The sequence below is a fragment of the Leptonotus elevatus genome, chromosome 10 (genome assembly GCF_054856555.1).
Source record: "Leptonotus elevatus isolate MCC_2025b chromosome 10, RoL_Lele_1.0, whole genome shotgun sequence".
NCBI lineage: Eukaryota > Metazoa > Chordata > Actinopteri > Syngnathiformes > Syngnathidae > Leptonotus > Leptonotus elevatus.
Window position 1 is genome coordinate 13,405,297 of NC_141248.1, and position 17,813 is coordinate 13,423,109.

Below are 17,813 nucleotides of genomic sequence, written 5' to 3' on the forward strand. Positions count from 1 at the left end.
TATAGCAATCTATTACAAGCTGAATTGAAGTGTGTAGCATGATAGCATCCATATGACCTTATTTGGCTTACGTTGCTATGCTTCTTAACTGTTTCACAGATCAATGGATTTGATGAGAATCGCTTCTGTATCGCTTCAGGAATGTTGAACCTGTTGTCATGTACACTGGCACAAACAACAAGCTGAATGTGCCATGATTAAGATGGAATGGTACCATTTGTTATGCTGGCGATTCAAACAAGAAAAAAAAATGCTTGCAAAATAAAATGAAAGTGAACCACTGTATTTTGTTTGTGTGTCTCTGTCATAGTACACACATCAATGTTATCATTAATGCAATCTAATAAAAATAACTACACAGTAGTTGAAACATTTTTGTTGACAAAGTAAAATTGTGTTGAAATGTTTTTGAAAAAAATGTTCAATAACAAACTACATTTTACATTTATAAAATTTACCAAAACTAGCTTTAATTATGGTGAAAATGTCCTTCGCTTTTGTGTTTGCCAATTAATCTCATACATGAGCTTTCAGGTTCATTTTAAATGTATTTATATCCGCATTGATGTACAGCCCATACAGAAGGAGGAAGGCAGTCGTTTGGGAATTGTCGTTTACTTTACGTTACTACACAGTACTAAGTGAACTATTTCTAATTTTGCACTCAACAAATACTCCACATATATATTTTTTTAAACTAGTAAAAAACTACCAAAAATGACGCCCCCCCAACAAAAAATAAAAATAAAAATAAAAATAAAAATAAAAATAAAAATAAAAATAAAAATAAAAATAAAAATAAAAATAAAAATAAAAATAAAAATAAAAATAAAAATAAAAATAAAAATAAAAATAAAAATAAAAATAAAAATAAAAATAAAAATAAAAATAAAAATAAAAATAAAAATTTAAAATTTCAAAATTAAAATTAAAATTAAAATTAAAATTAAAATTAAAATTAAAATTAAAATTAAAATTAAAATTAAAATTAAAATTAAAATTAAAATTAAAATTAAAATTAAAATTTAATTAAAATTAAAAATAATAAAATAATTTAAAAAAAATCACATTTAAAAAAAATTAAAAAATAAAAATAACAAAATAAAATTAAAATTAAAATTAAAATTAAAATTAAAATTAAAATTAAAATTAAAATTAAAATTAAAATTAAAATTAAAATTAAAAATAACCTGTGACAAATCCACCCTAACTGAATTTAAAATTATGGGGAAAATAATCAAAACAAAATAAAAAGTAACTATCATGACACATCCAAAACCATCATAACCCTGACACACGTACTTTTTTTTGTGAGAATCCCCACACATAAAAGAGAGGGGGGGGGTCTAATCAGCATGGGTGTTCTTACTGTTCTTATCATGTGTGGTGTACTCCAGATGAGCACACCACACAAATACAGCAATGCCACTTGTAGTTTCCAGACTGACCTGTGTGAGGCAGCATAGTGCCACGCGGCATACACACTACTGTAAAATTCAAAGAAGAAAAAGAGGAGTTGAAGAAAATTGAAGAAGCTATATTATCTAATTTTCACTTATTTTACAACCACTCAAACAACCAGCAACAGCACAAGCTACAGATTGCATCTGCTAAGTTTCACGTCACGATTCTTCAATCAGTCCATGGTTTCGCCATTTGACAACAAATCTGTTATCTGAGCTAATTTTACTTGGTGCATGTGTGACGTGTCATGCAGTCCCAAAGAAAGGCAAAGGTTGTTACAATTATCATAAAAGTCGCAATTCAAAAAGGGTTTGGTTGTGCATTCCGGCTTTTTCATAGGTGACTAACATTGAGTCTTGAGAGGCCCCACACGTTGTGCAAACCACAACAAGCCAATGGTGTCTGCCTATCCTATTCCATTTGACAATAGGTTCAAACATAGGCTAATACACACGGAACTTCCTGTCATGCGACGTCAGAGGATACTGTAGTGTGGATTTTGTTGTTTAACCGTCTCACCGGTTGAGCCCGTCTTTTAAACATCATCTCTTGAAAACTTTCGAGGCAAAACTAAAACGTATCTAGACCTGCACACAGAACTAGCACGTAGCTCATAATCTTTATTTCAGGTGTTTTGGGGGGGACTTTGACCCTTCCACTCCTTCACACAGATGGTCTGAAGATTACTTGTGACTTCACTTCTTTGCACTTTGACGGTATGGTGTTGAATATGCTGCACTCTGAGAGCACAAATTTCAGCATGATAATCCTCATAACACCTCATTTTCATTTAATAGATTAAGTGAACAAGCATTTATTTGATATGCAACTATAGTGTGCAACTACGTCTTACTTGTCAGGAAAACTGTGTATACGAGTTGACATTTTTATTGAAGTGTATGACTTGTGAGATACATACAAAGTTCAGTAACCTTCTAAATGACAAACCATTCATGATAAATAAATCATTCTGTTACACGTAAGTGTTTGTGATCATAAATACGAGTATGACTAATGAAACTTAGATGTTAACTAGTGGCTCCTCGATTATAGAAATAATAAATAAAAGTTATTTAAAAAGTAATAAATTAACATTTAAGAAATAATAAAAGTTGTATTTATTTGTTTTACAAACTAAAATACTTATTTAAAAAAAACATGGATAAAAACATTAAATATGTGTTTGGGGGAATTGAGGGTGGGGAACTCCTGAAAAAATGTGGGGGAGAGAAAATATGATCTTTTTTTTTCCAATCTGCGAATTTGTGAATTTTAAGTTGTAATATTACCAATCGCCACTAGATGGCAGACATGTCTTACAGGGTCAACAATGTGAGTAGCCCTAATCATCCCACTGTGGCCAACATTCGCCGAAAACTATTCATCGACAGGGGGGTTGGACTGGTCCTGATGTGCACCATTTACAGCCTGAACTGCCTGTTCTAGATTCTCCCGAAATTCCCAATGGCCACCATGCCCCTGGGTCATGTTGACAGTTTTTACAAATGTGACAAAGTGACTTTTTTTAAAATTACAAACTCCCCATTTAATGGGCACGATTAAAGAAGTAAATAAATACCTGTAAATTACATAAAGGCAGATGCAGCTGTTTGTTATAATTTATCTTTTTTTATGATAAATATTTAACTCACTGCTTCAATAATTTCTCTCACATGTTAAAAATAAAGAAATCAAAAAGATGTTAGTGTTTGAGTCTGATGATGATCCTTCATTGCCAAGAAATGCTAAATAATACACAAATGACCTCAAATGAAAAGCATACCGGCAGAAGTAACATTTAACAGAAGGTAGTAAAAGTAATAAAAGCAGGTAGCATTAACTGAAAGTCACACTCCTGAACTTTGTAACCTTCATATCATATAATTTACAAATCCTCTTGTTGTTTTGCCATCTAAACGTCCCGAAAACAACTTGTTGCTGTGAGAGAAGGCGAGCCAGCTGGACTGCTTTGTGAAAACCCGCTTGGCCTGAAGAGCCAGTCTCTTGTTCTTCTTTTTGCCTCATAACAGCTCACTCACACTAAAGCAACATTTTAACACAAAGTCAAACAGGGGACTGAAAATTATCCAGTATGGCCACAGATTGGATTAAAAAAGGGAGATTCATTCCAAAAAGTACAAGCGCTACAAACTAATGGTTAATATTTCACCACTACCAGGAAGTTATGCTATAATGCTTCACCCCACTTCTCTCTCTATAATCAGAGAAAGAATAGGCTACTTAGGCAAACACAACATGAAGTCACGGAGTGAAAGCAAAGCACACACGAGGACTTTTTTCTCTTTTTTTTTTTGACAGGTACTAAAAAGAGATATTTCTTTAATTCAATTTATGAACACATGGGGGAAAAAGACCATCATAACATGAAAAAAAGAAATCTGTATTTTTTTCATGGTTTTGAAACAAATAATAAATAATAAGAACCACAAGCATACATTTTGAGATATATTTTTATGTTGAGCATGTGTGACGTTATTATTGTGATGCGGCTGATGCCCTGTGTGATTGTCTTTTGACGTTTAGTTTGAATTTAAGAATTTCACAAAATTCTACAACGATGTGAAAGTTATTTTGTGCTTCAAATAATATAAAACTTGAAAATTCAAAGTTAAATGGCTCTTGAATTAAAATAATTTGAAACGTTCTTCAATCACGTAAAAAAAATAATCTTACATGTACTGCCCAACTCTATGCTTTTCATTAGCCATCTTCTTATTCTATTTTTGGATGGAAAATGTATCCATAATGAGCCTATTTTCATATTTATGAATGCAGTGGTTGAAATTACATTCAAATTGCCCAATAATATAGAAAGAGAATGGGTGGTAAACCTTTATAGCTTTGTTGTTGTTTAGACTGCCCTCTAAAGGTTGGAGTCTGTCACAGTAACACAATCGTGCACATAACAGGTGCTCGCTTGCAGTTTTCAGTGTGATTGTCGAATTTAAAAACAAAATATAAACTATGCTCCACTACACTTCTACTTAATGATGCATGAAGATAACACCAATCAATTATCATCCAATCAGGATCACTTTGCTCTTGGCTCAAACCGCCATCATGAACGTATTCCTAATGAAATATTCGGTGCCTTTTTTTTTTAACATCCTTCACGATGTATAGGCTTTGTATAAAGAGAATCCTACTCCTGTATGATAAAGATTTAATGTAATAAGCTATACTAGCATCTGACAAAATTTACTTGCTAATTTATATTTAATAAAATCAACTGCTCAAAATAGTGAGACGAGTTGTTTTACCTCTTATGTAATCAATATCACACTTAAAGGGGGAAGTCAAGTCAAATATTATGAGCAGCAAAATTTGTATCCATCTCAAGGGGGCGACCATTTTGCTACAGACTGAGAATGACATCAGTTTCTCAGGCAGGTAACAACCAATCACGGCTTACTTAGTTTCTGAGTTGGTCATGTGACATTTGCAAGCTGAGCCATAATTGGTCGTCATCTTAGCCTTAAGCAACTGTGATGTCATTTTCAGTTGACAGCAAGTGGCAAAATGGCCGCCCCCTGAGATGAATAACAACGGGTGGATTTTGCTGCTTAATTCATATCCCACAAACATTAAATAATGAAAAAAAAAAAGGTTACATTAGAGGGGATGCATAGAACATATTATTGTAAAGACATTTTTTGGACAGTGTCTGCCAAAGCTAACCATTATTATAATCGTAAAGGCAGTACAGTATTGGATTGTTTTTTCAAAATGAGTACAGGAAGTGTATACGTCAATTGCACAAGCAAGATGAGGCCAAGCTGATGAGACTGGTCCTACAGAAAATGGGTTTATTTGTGATACAGCAGGAAGTGATCTGTCCCCATGCACTCAGCACTGAAACATGGTCGTCTACATATGTAACTAGAACGGTACAGAATGAATACCGGGGTTCTTCACTTTTCACATTCGCTTTACTGACGTGGTCACGTGGATTTTTTATTTTTTTTAATATACACCCCCTCCCCCAAACAAATAAGACCTACCACTAAATATGGATCAAGTATACAGGCAAAACAAAAGCTACAGCAGGACAAAACCTTTACCTAGTCATCTCAAACTACAGTGCACAAACTTGTGTTTTGACAGCACAAGAGAGAAAAATAATCAATACATTATTCCTTATAAATATTCAGATGCAAAAGTTGAAATCAATTTTAGCCGTCACTACATATAAGGCCACGAAACCCAAATGATCAAACTCATGGTCGAACATAGAATAGATGAACAGATACATTTGAAATATAATCGTTGTCATGTACGGCACGGACAAAATCTTTATTTTTTTGATCAAGAGACAGAAGCCTGCTGGTATCGGTCGCTTGCTTGTGTCCACATTTTGATCTGCTTTACCCTGCTTTATTTCCTATACTGACACATCACCTAAATAAAAGACTTTGTGTAAAATAAATATACTGTACTTAACTGCCTTTTCGACAGCCACACATAACATTCACATTCAGTAAACACGGTTATGAGGTTGCAGTGACAAAACCTTCCCACTAATCAGACGGACAACAAGAATGGATGACAACACGTTTTGAGCGTTTTCAACGTTCCCGCCAAAAATAGGCCTTGTGTGACAAGCATGTGCTCATCTGGTACCAGATCGAATACTCGCAACTCAGAATGGGGTGTTGGTAAATTAGCCGCCTGTGGTTGTACGCGGAAAGCCGCTTGAGTATTCATTCGATATAATATGCCAGTACGACTTTCGATATCAACGATATCAAATAAAATGCTCGAACAGCTTCCCATAGTGGTTGTTGTCAAACATGGCTTTGTCACTTCGCAGGGAGAGTTGACACGAGAAGAATGAGCCTCAGTGAGAGAACACAGAGTCAACCTCTCCGATGTGGCGGAGTCATGTGACATATACATACAGTACACTGTACTAAAGACAAGAGGTGGACACAAGAAACGCACACGCCAGAGTGATTGTTAATGGTTTGTGTATGTGTGTGTGTGTGTGTGGTTGAACCTGGGCTCAGACAACGACAGACTGATAATGAAAGACGAAAATCTCCTTCAAACTCTATCCCGCACCCTCAGTCCCAAATAAAACAGGAGAAAAAAAAAAGAAAAGTCGGACGGCTGTGGCTGCCGGACGTTTCTCGTCTTCCTACTTCTTGTTCTTCAGCTGATTGGCCAGCCAATCGAGGCCCTCGTAGAGGCCGTCGCCGCTAGTGGCGCAGGTGGCCTGGATGTACCAGTTGCGGTGGCGCAGGGAGTGTAAACCCAACTTGTCTGTGATCTCGGCGGCGTTCATGGCGTTCGGCAAGTCCTACAAGAGGGAACAGTTTGGTGAGTGGGTTATTGTATTGTATTCTGTGTTCCCAGCTTGGGTTCTCAAACACAATCGCAGCTTGGGTTTTAAGCGCACCCTCTCATTAAGGCACCTGACCTCGCACGTGCTTCAAATCATAGATATCTATAAGAACACTAGATGGCTCGTGCGTGCTGTGAGCAAATGAGAAGCAACGTCGTCGCGGGGCGGCCATCTTGGGGCAGGGCTGCCCGAGCTATTATAACATTATAGTCAATGGAGCACGGACTTTGAAATAGCTATATTTTGCTGCACTCTCCCAAATTCTCAGCCAATTAAATTTTTTGTTGTTACACAAGTGATAACACTAACAACTATAGATTTAAAATTTCTACCTGAATCATATAGCCATGTTAATAAGGCCAGTTTGTAAATATGTCAAAAATTCAGCGAGTTATGAGTATTTAAGTGAGTAAATCGACTACAGCACAGTGCAACAGAGCAGCCCCCTTTCCTAAGATGGCTGCCAACTCCGCCTTGAGCCTACTACTGTTCTTATAGATATCTATGGTTCAAATTCTTTAATTTTGTTAAATGTTTGAGAATGTGTATTGTACCACTTTCTGGACTTTTGAATTTGGAAGTCCAGTAGAGTTGTGAGCTATCGCATCTCCTTTGTCTCAATATTTTGTCAGTTAACACAATTTTAGCAAAGAGGAAGTCAACCCAAAAAACGATTTGTTGGCAACAATATGTTTAAGTCTAATACGGTATTCTGGTTAATATTGCGTTAGTGGAATATGAGTTAAGCAGCGCAATCCAGCAGTTTTTATCACTATTAGAAGGCGGCCATTTTGCCACATAAATCACAGTTCCTCAGTTCTCAGGTAACAACCAATCACAGCTCAGCTTCAGAAAAAAAGGTGAGCTGTGTGTCATCCTCAGTCGACAACAAGAGATGGACAAAATCAGCTGGATTTTGCCGCATAACTCAAATTCCACAAATGTAATATTAATCAGAATGTCATGTTTTAACTAGGGAGGTCACATATAACATATTATTGTCAAGAAATGTTTAAAGTTGACTTCCCCTTTAAATTGTGCACGTGTATGTGAGTGGGCGTTTCCTGCCTGTTTATTGGCAAACACGAGGAGCACTGCATCTCTCAGCTCATCCTCGGCCAGCATCCTCATCAGCTCCTCTCGCGCCTCATTGACACGCTCTCTATCATTGCTGTCCACCACAAAGATTAAACCTGGAGGGTGGGAGAGAAAACATAAATAGATGTAAACATTTGGCATCATCTGCCCTGCTCTATTCAGCTCACCTTGTGTGTTTTGAAAGTAGTGTCTCCAGAGGGGGCGGATCTTATCCTGCCCACCCACATCCCACACAGTGAAGCTGATGTTCTTGTACTCCACTGTCTCCACATTAAAGCCTGAGAACAAAGCGTTACCACATGAGGTCAAACAACAACTACGCCGCATATGGTGGGCTGCGATGAATCTTGGACAGCCTTGCGCATACCGATGGTCGGGATTGTGGTGACTATTTCCCCCAGTTTGAGCTTGTAGAGGATTGTAGTTTTTCCCGCAGCGTCGAGGCCCACCATCAGGATCCTCATCTCCTTCTTCCCTATGAGGCTCTTCAACAGATTCCCAAATATGTTCCCCATGATTCAGAGAGGCTTCGTAACGAATCTAGATGCCTATGTGCAACGTCTCCAGCAAGGAATCCGTTACGGTGGGCTAAATGAGAAAACAAATGGCACCTTCACTTATTCACAGCTTCGTGTACATCACAAACAAATGAAACGTACAAACAACCACATCAAACAGCCAGGCTATCTGAACATTCCACACACGCAACGAGACACAAGCAAGCTCCACTCATCGCCCACAGCGGTGGTCATAGTGAGTGGAAGAGAGGCATGTCAGCGCAACACCTCCAGGCTGCAGAGCAATCTGTTCAGAACCTTCTTTCGTTTTTTTTGTCCTCCCTCAAACATTAGCCTGAATGAAATGCCCTCATAAACCAACGCTGAATGTCCTATATTCTCAGGGCTGCCTTTAAAACTTAACATTTCAAAAGGCCTAAAACACTTTCTTTGGGCTGGGAATGAGGCAGCAAATGACATCCTTTCATTTTCCCACATCCAGGCTGACGTCAGGCAAAAGGTGGACTACACCCAGGACTGGTCGGCAGTCAATCACAGGGCACATAATAAATGTTAAAAGGATACTTAAAACATTGTCTTTGAGGTTAATAACGTTTTTATGGCGGTGACAGTTTAAGCCTGAGATTATATAATTCCCTTTACTTTATTTCATATGTGAAAACTGCCTATTTCCAACATTTGCTACACAAAATAATGCTTAGTTTAATTGAAACTGACAGTAAGGTAGTAAGGTATTAATTTAAACAAACATTTACATTTACACCAATGGACAATTTAGAGCAGTGATTCTAAAAGTGTGGTATAGTGGTACATCGGTTCCCTCCAGAACACATGAATCATGTAATCAACTCAGTTGTATTTAATATTTTAGTACAACACATTTGCGTTTAATCTTTCATAATTGTTTGTTTTCAACCTTTTACTTAGATACACTTTTGATTGAATAAACTTTTGAAATACATTTAAAAGGGTAATTATTTACGTAGTTTTGTAATTACTTTCCTATATTTAATCACAGTGTCCATGTTTTTAGGAACAAACCTGTTTTTGAAAACTTAAGTGCTACACTATTTTACTTTAATTTGGTTATGATTGTACTATAGGAGAGCTAAGTTATTTCAAGCTGGCATTTGTAAAAGTTTGAAAATGTGAACATTTCTTTATAAATTCATTTGTATTCATTGTCCAACTATTTAAAAACTCAGGTAGCAGACTAAATACTAAGCTTATAGGAAAAATAAACAAAAGTATATGCATATAAATAAATAAGAATATAGCCAGTAACAGCCCTGTCCATGGTACTGAAGAGGCGCATTGCACTTTTACTCCCAGGTTTAATGATTTCTCTGTTGTTAATGTTTTAATACAGCAGTAACCAAAACAAATAAATAAATAAAAATTAAAGGTAATTGTGCCAGCACGGCCTCTGTCAGCCGGTCGGTCACATGATAGGAATGCGGCCAGGGTGACCCAGGTTAGCTCCGTTAGCCACCAATGCTACCGTCGTTAACATTCCAGCTAACTTGTCACAATTAACCCGTTACGTTGCTTGCGCTTTTATCGACGCTGTACCGAGCGAGTCGCCGCTTATTTCGCCATTTCCGCAAGAACACGTCCTGATTATCCTCCGTATTATACGACGATAAATCAAGATGATTGCCGTTTCAATAGCGAAATCGATGAGACGTGTCGGCGCTAGCAAGTGTCTCTTTCCACCCCATCCCTTCATTCATCCGCTCTTCCCATCCACCTCCTCCGCGGGCATCCTGCTGTCACAAGGCCGTCTACAGTGACTCCTATCCGACCAAGAGTGATGCCGAACACACGCTACAAACCGACCGACCGACACAAGAATATATCATCAGCAGCTGGGACTTACTTTGTCGGGTTTTAGTAATCGTCGATGAGTGCCAGTTAGTATGAAGGAGCCACTACTTACCTAGCTCGCTTAGACGTCTCGCGAGATTTCATCAAGAGCAGCGGTCTAATGAGACAAGTTCTCGTGAGAGTACGCATGACTCAACGGACTGTGGCGAGCCCCCAAAAGATGCGAAAGAGCCTTTGATTAAAAATAGGCAGTTAATAACGAAATAGCTGGATATTATATTTTACCTCATTTCACAATCTGTTTTACAGATTTTTGTATATCCTTTGCTTATTTGTGGTTCTTGTTTATTTGTGGTTCACAGGTGATTGTAGTTATTTTGGCACAATTTGCATATGTCCTCATGTAAACCTTGTAGCAGGTGATTACAAATTACACATACACCAATGTCATACATTTCCCTGAATGTCTCTGCCTACCTGCAATGCAAATGTATTTGTAAAAAAATATATAAAAACAATGCAAACATCGATCATTCATATTATAAGACATAGATACCACTACATACATATTATTGTTTTCGAATGAATTAATGAATACAATTTATTTCAATCAGTCATAAAAGGGGAGGGAGGGGATACCACACGCAGGTCCGTCATAAAAACAAAAACAAAACAAAACACACACACACACACATATGACCGAAAAAGCATAGGCTTCTAGAAGCTGACGCTTGTTAAGTGTATTAACATTTTACATATTAGAAATTGTGTTTAAGTATTATAGGATTCCTGGTGCCATTAAAATTACCACCATCATATTTTTAACTGTAATGAATAGCAGTTGTGTCGTGGTATTCAAACCCATTGCCTACAACCAGTTTTCTTTTAACAGTATTTAATTTTAGCAGTATTTAAACCATGCATCTGTGCTGATAATAATGCTCCGAACTGACACCGTCAAAGAGGTGTTCATTTAACAAAAATGTTTATTATCCATCCATCCATTTTCTGCCGCTTATCCAAGGTCGGGTCGCGGGGACAGCATGCAGCCTTAGCAGGGAAACCCAGACTTCTCTCTCCCCAGCCACTTTGTCTAGCCGAGAGACAGCCCAGCTTGTTCTTGGTCATCCCCGGGTCCTCCTACCAGTGGGACATGCCCGAAACATCTCTCCAGGGAGGCATCCTAATAAGCACACTCCTCAATGTGGAGGAGCAGCAAAATACGGTTGACAACCGTTGTTTAACCATTGATTTAGACAAATATTCATCTGACAGATGTGATTTTTTCTATTCATTTCTGCACTTAACTTTTTTTTCTTTTTTTTTTTTACAAATGTGGATTTAGGATATCCACCATGCATTCATGGTTAGTGCTAAGTAAGCAAACAGGCCAGGGTGGCCATCGGCTGATAGAGCCTACGTGGCAGGCCTGAAACACCACAGCGCCCCCCAGCGTACGCGAGGAACAGCACGTCCTCTGCTAATATACAGATGTGTGATGTTAGCGGAAGGTCTGCGCAGGCGGGCTCGTCCCACTGAGCCAAGTGTCGGGGGCCAACGTCCACGGGCAGCTCGGTCTTATCTTTGCACGCTTTTGAACACATCAGCATTAGCCGGATCACAGACACTTTCCACCTGAGGGCCCAGGCAGGCGATTATTTCGCTCGGAGATACCACGGAAATTGCTGTCTTCTCATCTGCTTTTTTTTCCTTCCGCAGAAGTTCACAATGCAGGGCAGCTTTGTTTTGCTGCTGCTTGCAGCTTTCGCATGCACGGGGGGACTTGTTCGCGGCGACGACAATGCAGCCGAAGAGGTGCAGGTGGAGACCTTGGTGAGCGGAAAACGATGTTCCATGCGACATAAACGATGCATTGAGGGGTGAAAAAAACAATACTAACGGTCTACTATTTTGCCCCAAGCTGAAACCCGAAACTTGCACCGTACTCTCCACAATGGGGGACACGTTGCAGATCCACTACACGGTAAGACACGATCAAAAGCACTACACGATTCGATTCATCATCAATACCTCCTAGCTAAATATGCTATGTGCGTGCTATGTACGTGTAATTAGTGAGTCAACTAATTCGGCAAGATATACCGGGCGACTGCTGTTGTGTGGCGGCCCTTGTGTGCAACACGTCAGCAATAATAGAGAGCAGCTCCTCCACGCGTTCACATTGCCAGGCTGGCTATCTGACTGCACTGCTGCACACACACACACGCGCGCGCGCGCACACACTCATTGTTAATCTGAACAGTCACACTAATGCAATCAACAACACAGTATTTGATGTTTATTCATCAATTATCAGATTGCATTCATTCATTCTCGTTCATTCCACTCTCGTGGTACATATAGTGATTTCCTAGTCCAAACCGCAAGCATGGAGGACAATGCAAACTCCACACAGAAAGACCAGAGCCGAGATTCAAAACCAAAATCTCTATGACATTTGTCAGCAATCATATGCGATGTTTTGTAAATTTACTTTAATATTAAAATAGCGGCTTGGCAGATTTATTATTTTTTTGTCTTGAGTTGTCTTGTTTTGAGCAAAAAATTTGATATACGAATGCCAAATTGTAGCGGCGAACATCACAACAAGCAGGAGACAATGAACAGCTCTTCAAAAGAGAGGCCATGTGCTTGCTTTAAGCTTTTATTGCCACACAGAGTAGAAGTGTAGTGTAAAAAGGAACTTATAACAAAGATAATTACACATTGCGTATTTAACCAAGTCCACTATCTAAAAGATCATGGAAATTCTCATTGTTGGCCTGACAAAACTCGCATCAATACTAAACTATTTAAAACCCTTTAAACATGTAATACTCAGATGAATATGAATAAAATATAAATAAAATTCTGTATCCTCTGCAACCCTGTTTCATCTTCAAACCTATAGTTAAACCTGTATAGTAAGTGTGCATACCAGAAGGAGGTGAACAGTGAATTACAGGGTGAAATCATGATACACAACGAACAATTTTGTGGCTGGAACTGATTAATGGCATTTTCATTCATTTCAATTGAGAAAGATAATTTGTGACGTTTTCCTCACTATACTCCAAATGATTCATCCACTTGAACAAATGAAAAATGCCACACCTCAATTTGTTACCTGTCATTACATTTACTATGACTAATAGCACCATATGTCACAGTGAAAATCACACCGATCTTTGCAGAGCAGACATGAGATCTGTAAAGCTGAAGTTTAAAGGCGAAAACGCTCACCCGGAGCAAAAACGGCAAACTGCAAGCGGTTGGAAGAAATACTCCCACAAGAAGTTGAATAGGGTGGGAGTAATGTTGCCATATTTTTTTTCCTTGTATCTGTGGGTGTCTGTTATTCTGTAATATTGTAACCTGCATTGTGACGACAGCAGCTGTCAGCGTTCTCAGCAGCGTGGGAAACTTTTTCCTACGGGGGCCATTTCAGTTCTTACTGAGGGGCAGCGACATATTAAAGCCATGAAAAAAAAAAGAGCTAATGAACAAATATGGGTTATATTCTAAACATCTGTGGGTTGAAAATTGTTGGTCTTTTTCTAAAGCATTCCTCTTGAGATTTGTTTTTAGAATCGCATAACAAATTACAGATCAAACGCTGTTTCCTGTTGTAAAGGAAATAGTTACTTACATTTCTTCTGCTTACCAGGGTAAACTGATGGATGGCAAGGTCATCGACTCCTCGCTATCTCGGGACCCTCTTGTTGTCGAATTGGGGAAGAGGACAGTCATTTCTGGTGGGTTAAGTGCTAAATGTATTGATTTGGGTCAATTGAAGTCTGTAGCTATTAAAAGAATGCACTCGCTTTTGGGATTTACTGTCTTTTGTTTGAATTCCTCCCAGGTCTGGAACAAAGCTTGATCGGCGTGTGTGAAGGGTGAGTAAAAAATAAATAAAAAATGCAATTAAGTGCTGCTGAAAACTTACTTTAATTTATATCGCTCAATGATGGACTCTAAAATGCATTCTCAGTTTATACATTTTGGTTTCTTTTCCACTCTTTCAGGCAAAAAATCAAAGCCACAATTCCATCTCACCTCGCCTACGGTAAAAAAGGTTACCCTCCGACAATTCCAGGTAGAGAACACATAAAAGTAAAACATGTCCATTTTGTCAATACAATACTGTATAAATGATTTGTATGTTATGTTTAAAAAATAAAAAAGGCTCAAATTGATTTTAAATCCAATTAGTTTGTAAGTCTTCATCCTATAAAAAAAAAAAAGGCATATACATTCATATCAGACACCAGATTGAAGTTTAAATACTGTGAAAAAGTCCAACTTCTTTATGGACTTTATTCCTCTAATGAAACTGACCAATCATCGTAATATGTCAAGTGATATTATTATAGCAAACTGAGCAGTACAATTACGTTTCATACTTGCCTGCAACGTATACATGGACACTCACAACATTGTGGAGTGGTCACATCAGCCTACTGGAATGCTAATAGTCGTTAAAGATGTTATAATGTAAGATCATTTTTGATTGTCCGCAGTCATCTCTTTTCATAAATATGTCACACTTGGCACTGTTAACATGCTTTGGTGCTGCTGTTTTGATTAGCAATGAGTTTCAGATTGGTCTCAGCAGCCAATTAGTTCATGTCTAATTAAGTGATCCTCAAAATATGACTCTTTTTTTTAGTTGTACGTAAAAAAAACTGGCTTTTAGTGGGTTGCACCACTGGCGACAATAGAGGAACACCTAATACTGCTTTCTATAGAGGGCTTGTGCTATAATCCCATCATTTGAAACAACATGCATACAGTGACAACGTTGCTCTCGATGTGAACTAGGTGACGCGTCCCTTGAGTTTGAGGTGGAGGTGATCTCAATGACACAGCAAACCCCTTGGCAGAAGATGGTGAACGACGTGTTCCCCCTTGTGTGTTTGGCTCTGGTGCCCACTCTGCTCGGCTTGGTGGGAATCTACCTCTACAACAAGGGCAAAGACCCCAAACCCAGCAAAAAGAAGGCAAAGGACAAGAAGAAGAAGAAATAAGGACGGGACAAAGAACTATTTAATTACTTTTTTTTTTTTTATGTGTTTTCTTTGTGTTGATTTTGTAAAACATCCCTTTGTAAAGATATACTTTACCTGGAATTGACATCTCTTCCATTTAACGGGTGTTAATTGTACAGTAAGCAGCTTCAGTGGCACTGATCTCAGACAGATTATCAGCCTCCATGAGCTTGATTAAACTGTGCATCACAACCAAAATTCAATAGACACAGACGACACATCTTCTCATTCAAGAATTTTTGTTTTATTGGACTGCAATTTTGAGTTATAATTTCTCATATATTGTTTGCGGATTTGTGCTTAAACAGTTTACAATCAGGCCTTTTTAGTCATTGTGACATTTGACCACCACATTCTAAGACTTGTGTCAGCAAATATATTATCAAATAAGGAAAATTAAATCTTTGTTCTCATAAAACTCTCTAATATGGGTGTCTTGGTCTTTATTGTTTTTGTTTTGATTTTAAGCTGTTGAAGTCACATCCTTTAAATTTGTTTAAAAAAAATAGTGATACAGTACTACCAAGTAGCCTTTTACAGGCCACAATCTTTCAAAATACAGAAGATAGTACTGTATTTATTACTGAAGGTTGTCAAAATCTGAATTTGATCTGATGTTAAATTACTGTGTCGTATCAGCATTCCATGATGTGCTGCATAATTTGCATTGCTATTCGTAAGAAATAGTTGTAAACTAAACATCACTTACATTAAACGGAGTAAAACATGCTTTATTTATTAAAACGGTCTATTTATACGTCTTTACCACATATCAAATTAGCCCAACAGATTTGAGTTTGTTTTTTGTTGTTGTTTTTTTATTAAAAGTATGGTCTAAACAAGTGTCGGTTGATACATTGAATTGATACACCTGAGGCCATGCAGTGCAGACATGTAAAGTCTGTCTCACATCTCAGTTGGGTTATTACATTAAAAGTATAGATATTTACTAAATGTAGAATAAATGTTATTCACCAACTACTTGAGATCTTGTTGCACATTGGCACTATTTTTTTCTCGAGTTGATAACTGTAATCAACTCTCCGTGGTTACGCGCATGCGCACGCAGGTCACATCCCTCCGCATCAACACATTGGTCAATTAATTTTAAACTTAACATATGGTAAAATAAAATTGATTAAAACATTATAATATCAATAATATAAATATAACGCCCAATACATATTAGTTTTATTTTTTTAGAACAATAATTTGGTGCCCAGGGCAGGGCGGAAATGCACTACTTTGCGCGGCGCAACCTCTTCCTGTCCTCTTTCCAGCTTCCCGTGCAGCATGGTGAGTTCGCTACAACGGTAGTCGTTCGGCAAAAATGAAATAAAGCGATATATTTGTCGACGAACGACTCCGATTTGGTTACTCGTAGTTAATAACATCACAGCGATCCACAACGATGTGTTGTATCGTCGTTTGAAGCACAGTAAAACATAAAAAAATGTGTCCGGGCCTAAATGCTAGCGGTTAGCGAGCTATCATTGATGTGCATGCGTTCTGGTAGCGTGCTGTGAATAAAAGCGAAATCGTACGAGAGGAATATAAATGACTTATCGTGACTATCTATGTAAGTAGAGTCGTATAAGGCTCTTATAATTATAGAATTGGGACAACCGATGTACAATGTAATGTGTGTAGTTTAAAGCCGTTTTTTTTGGTTTGTTTTTTACGTTGCCTTTGTGAGTTGAGAGCAGGGTTTGCGTCTGGACGCAAAATTATTCTTGTTTAATGTCACAGCAGCAAATTTTCAGGTGCTGTACTAACTATCATACGCTAGTGTATGTGTTCTATCACCGTTGACTGATTTGTGAAAGAAATCTATCATACGTTAGTGAATATATTCCGTCAAACCATTACATGAATTGTGAAATAAATCAAAAAATTTTATATTTTGTGTTTCAGACCAAGAAGAGAAGGAATAACGGTCGTGCCAAGAAGGGCCGTGGGCATGTGCAGCCCATCCGCTGCACCAACTGTGCCCGCTGCGTCCCCAAGGACAAGGCCATCAAGAAGTTTGTCATCAGAAACATTGTGGAGGCTGCAGCCGTGAGAGACATCTCAGAGGCTAGCGTCTTTGATTGTAAGTGCGTTTTCTTATCTGTATCACAAATATCTATACATGTTCTCCTGCTAATGTTCTCTTCCCCACCGCCCTCCTCTTTTGCGTAGCTTATGTTCTGCCTAAGCTCTATGTGAAGCTGCACTACTGTGTCAGCTGCGCCATCCACAGTAAAGTGGTGAGGAACCGCTCCTGTGAGGCCAGGAAAGACCGCACACCGCCACCCAGGTTCAGGCCCAATGTGAGGAACCGCTACAAAGAAATATTTCTCATACAGTGCAGATACCATTTCTAACTTGTTTTTGTGTTTGTTGTTGTAGGCTGGTGCACCAAGAGCTCCTCCAAAGCCGATGTAAATGACATGCTTTACGCCTGAGGAATAAAAGTTCACAAAGTTTTAAAGTTGTTGATTGAATTTGTGA

General features: G+C 38.1%; 3 protein-coding genes across 5 annotated transcripts; 2 read left to right on the forward strand and 1 right to left on the reverse strand.

Moving 5' to 3' along the window:
* Window positions 1-5,262: 5,262 nt before the first annotated feature.
* On the reverse strand, window positions 5,263-10,435 carry LOC147167158 (ADP-ribosylation factor 3). Of its 3 annotated transcripts, none has more exons than XM_086086173.1 (5): window positions 10,385-10,435; window positions 8,295-8,515; window positions 8,095-8,205; window positions 7,898-8,022; window positions 5,263-6,784 (listed from the first exon to the last, which is right to left on the reverse strand). In XM_086086173.1, the coding sequence occupies exons 2-5, from the start codon at window positions 8,440-8,442 to the stop codon at window positions 6,623-6,625; spliced, it is 546 nt and encodes a 181-aa protein (XP_085942299.1). In that variant the 5' UTR covers window positions 8,443-8,515; window positions 10,385-10,435; the 3' UTR covers window positions 5,263-6,622. The 3 variants fall into 3 exon arrangements, with proteins under 3 accessions (XP_085942299.1, XP_085942297.1, XP_085942300.1); XM_086086171.1 differs by having other exon boundaries at window positions 10,325-10,406; XM_086086174.1 differs by lacking the exon at window positions 10,385-10,435 and adding an exon at window positions 10,196-10,220.
* A 1,317-nt stretch (window positions 10,436-11,752) lies between these two features.
* Window positions 11,753-15,746, forward strand: fkbp11 (FKBP prolyl isomerase 11). The gene is made up of 7 exons (XM_086086170.1): window positions 11,753-11,919; window positions 11,992-12,105; window positions 12,194-12,256; window positions 13,940-14,027; window positions 14,135-14,168; window positions 14,298-14,368; window positions 15,094-15,746. The coding sequence occupies exons 2-7, from the start codon at window positions 12,001-12,003 to the stop codon at window positions 15,297-15,299; spliced, it is 567 nt and encodes a 188-aa protein (XP_085942296.1). The 5' UTR covers window positions 11,753-11,919; window positions 11,992-12,000; the 3' UTR covers window positions 15,300-15,746.
* A 724-nt stretch (window positions 15,747-16,470) lies between these two features.
* LOC147167160 (small ribosomal subunit protein eS26) lies at window positions 16,471-17,796 on the forward strand. Its single transcript, XM_086086698.1, has 4 exons — window positions 16,471-16,616; window positions 17,235-17,412; window positions 17,502-17,632; window positions 17,712-17,796. Exons 1-4 carry the CDS (start codon window positions 16,614-16,616, stop codon window positions 17,745-17,747), a joined length of 348 nt encoding a protein of 115 aa, XP_085942824.1. The 5' UTR covers window positions 16,471-16,613; the 3' UTR covers window positions 17,748-17,796.
* Window positions 17,797-17,813: the final 17 nt, after the last annotated feature.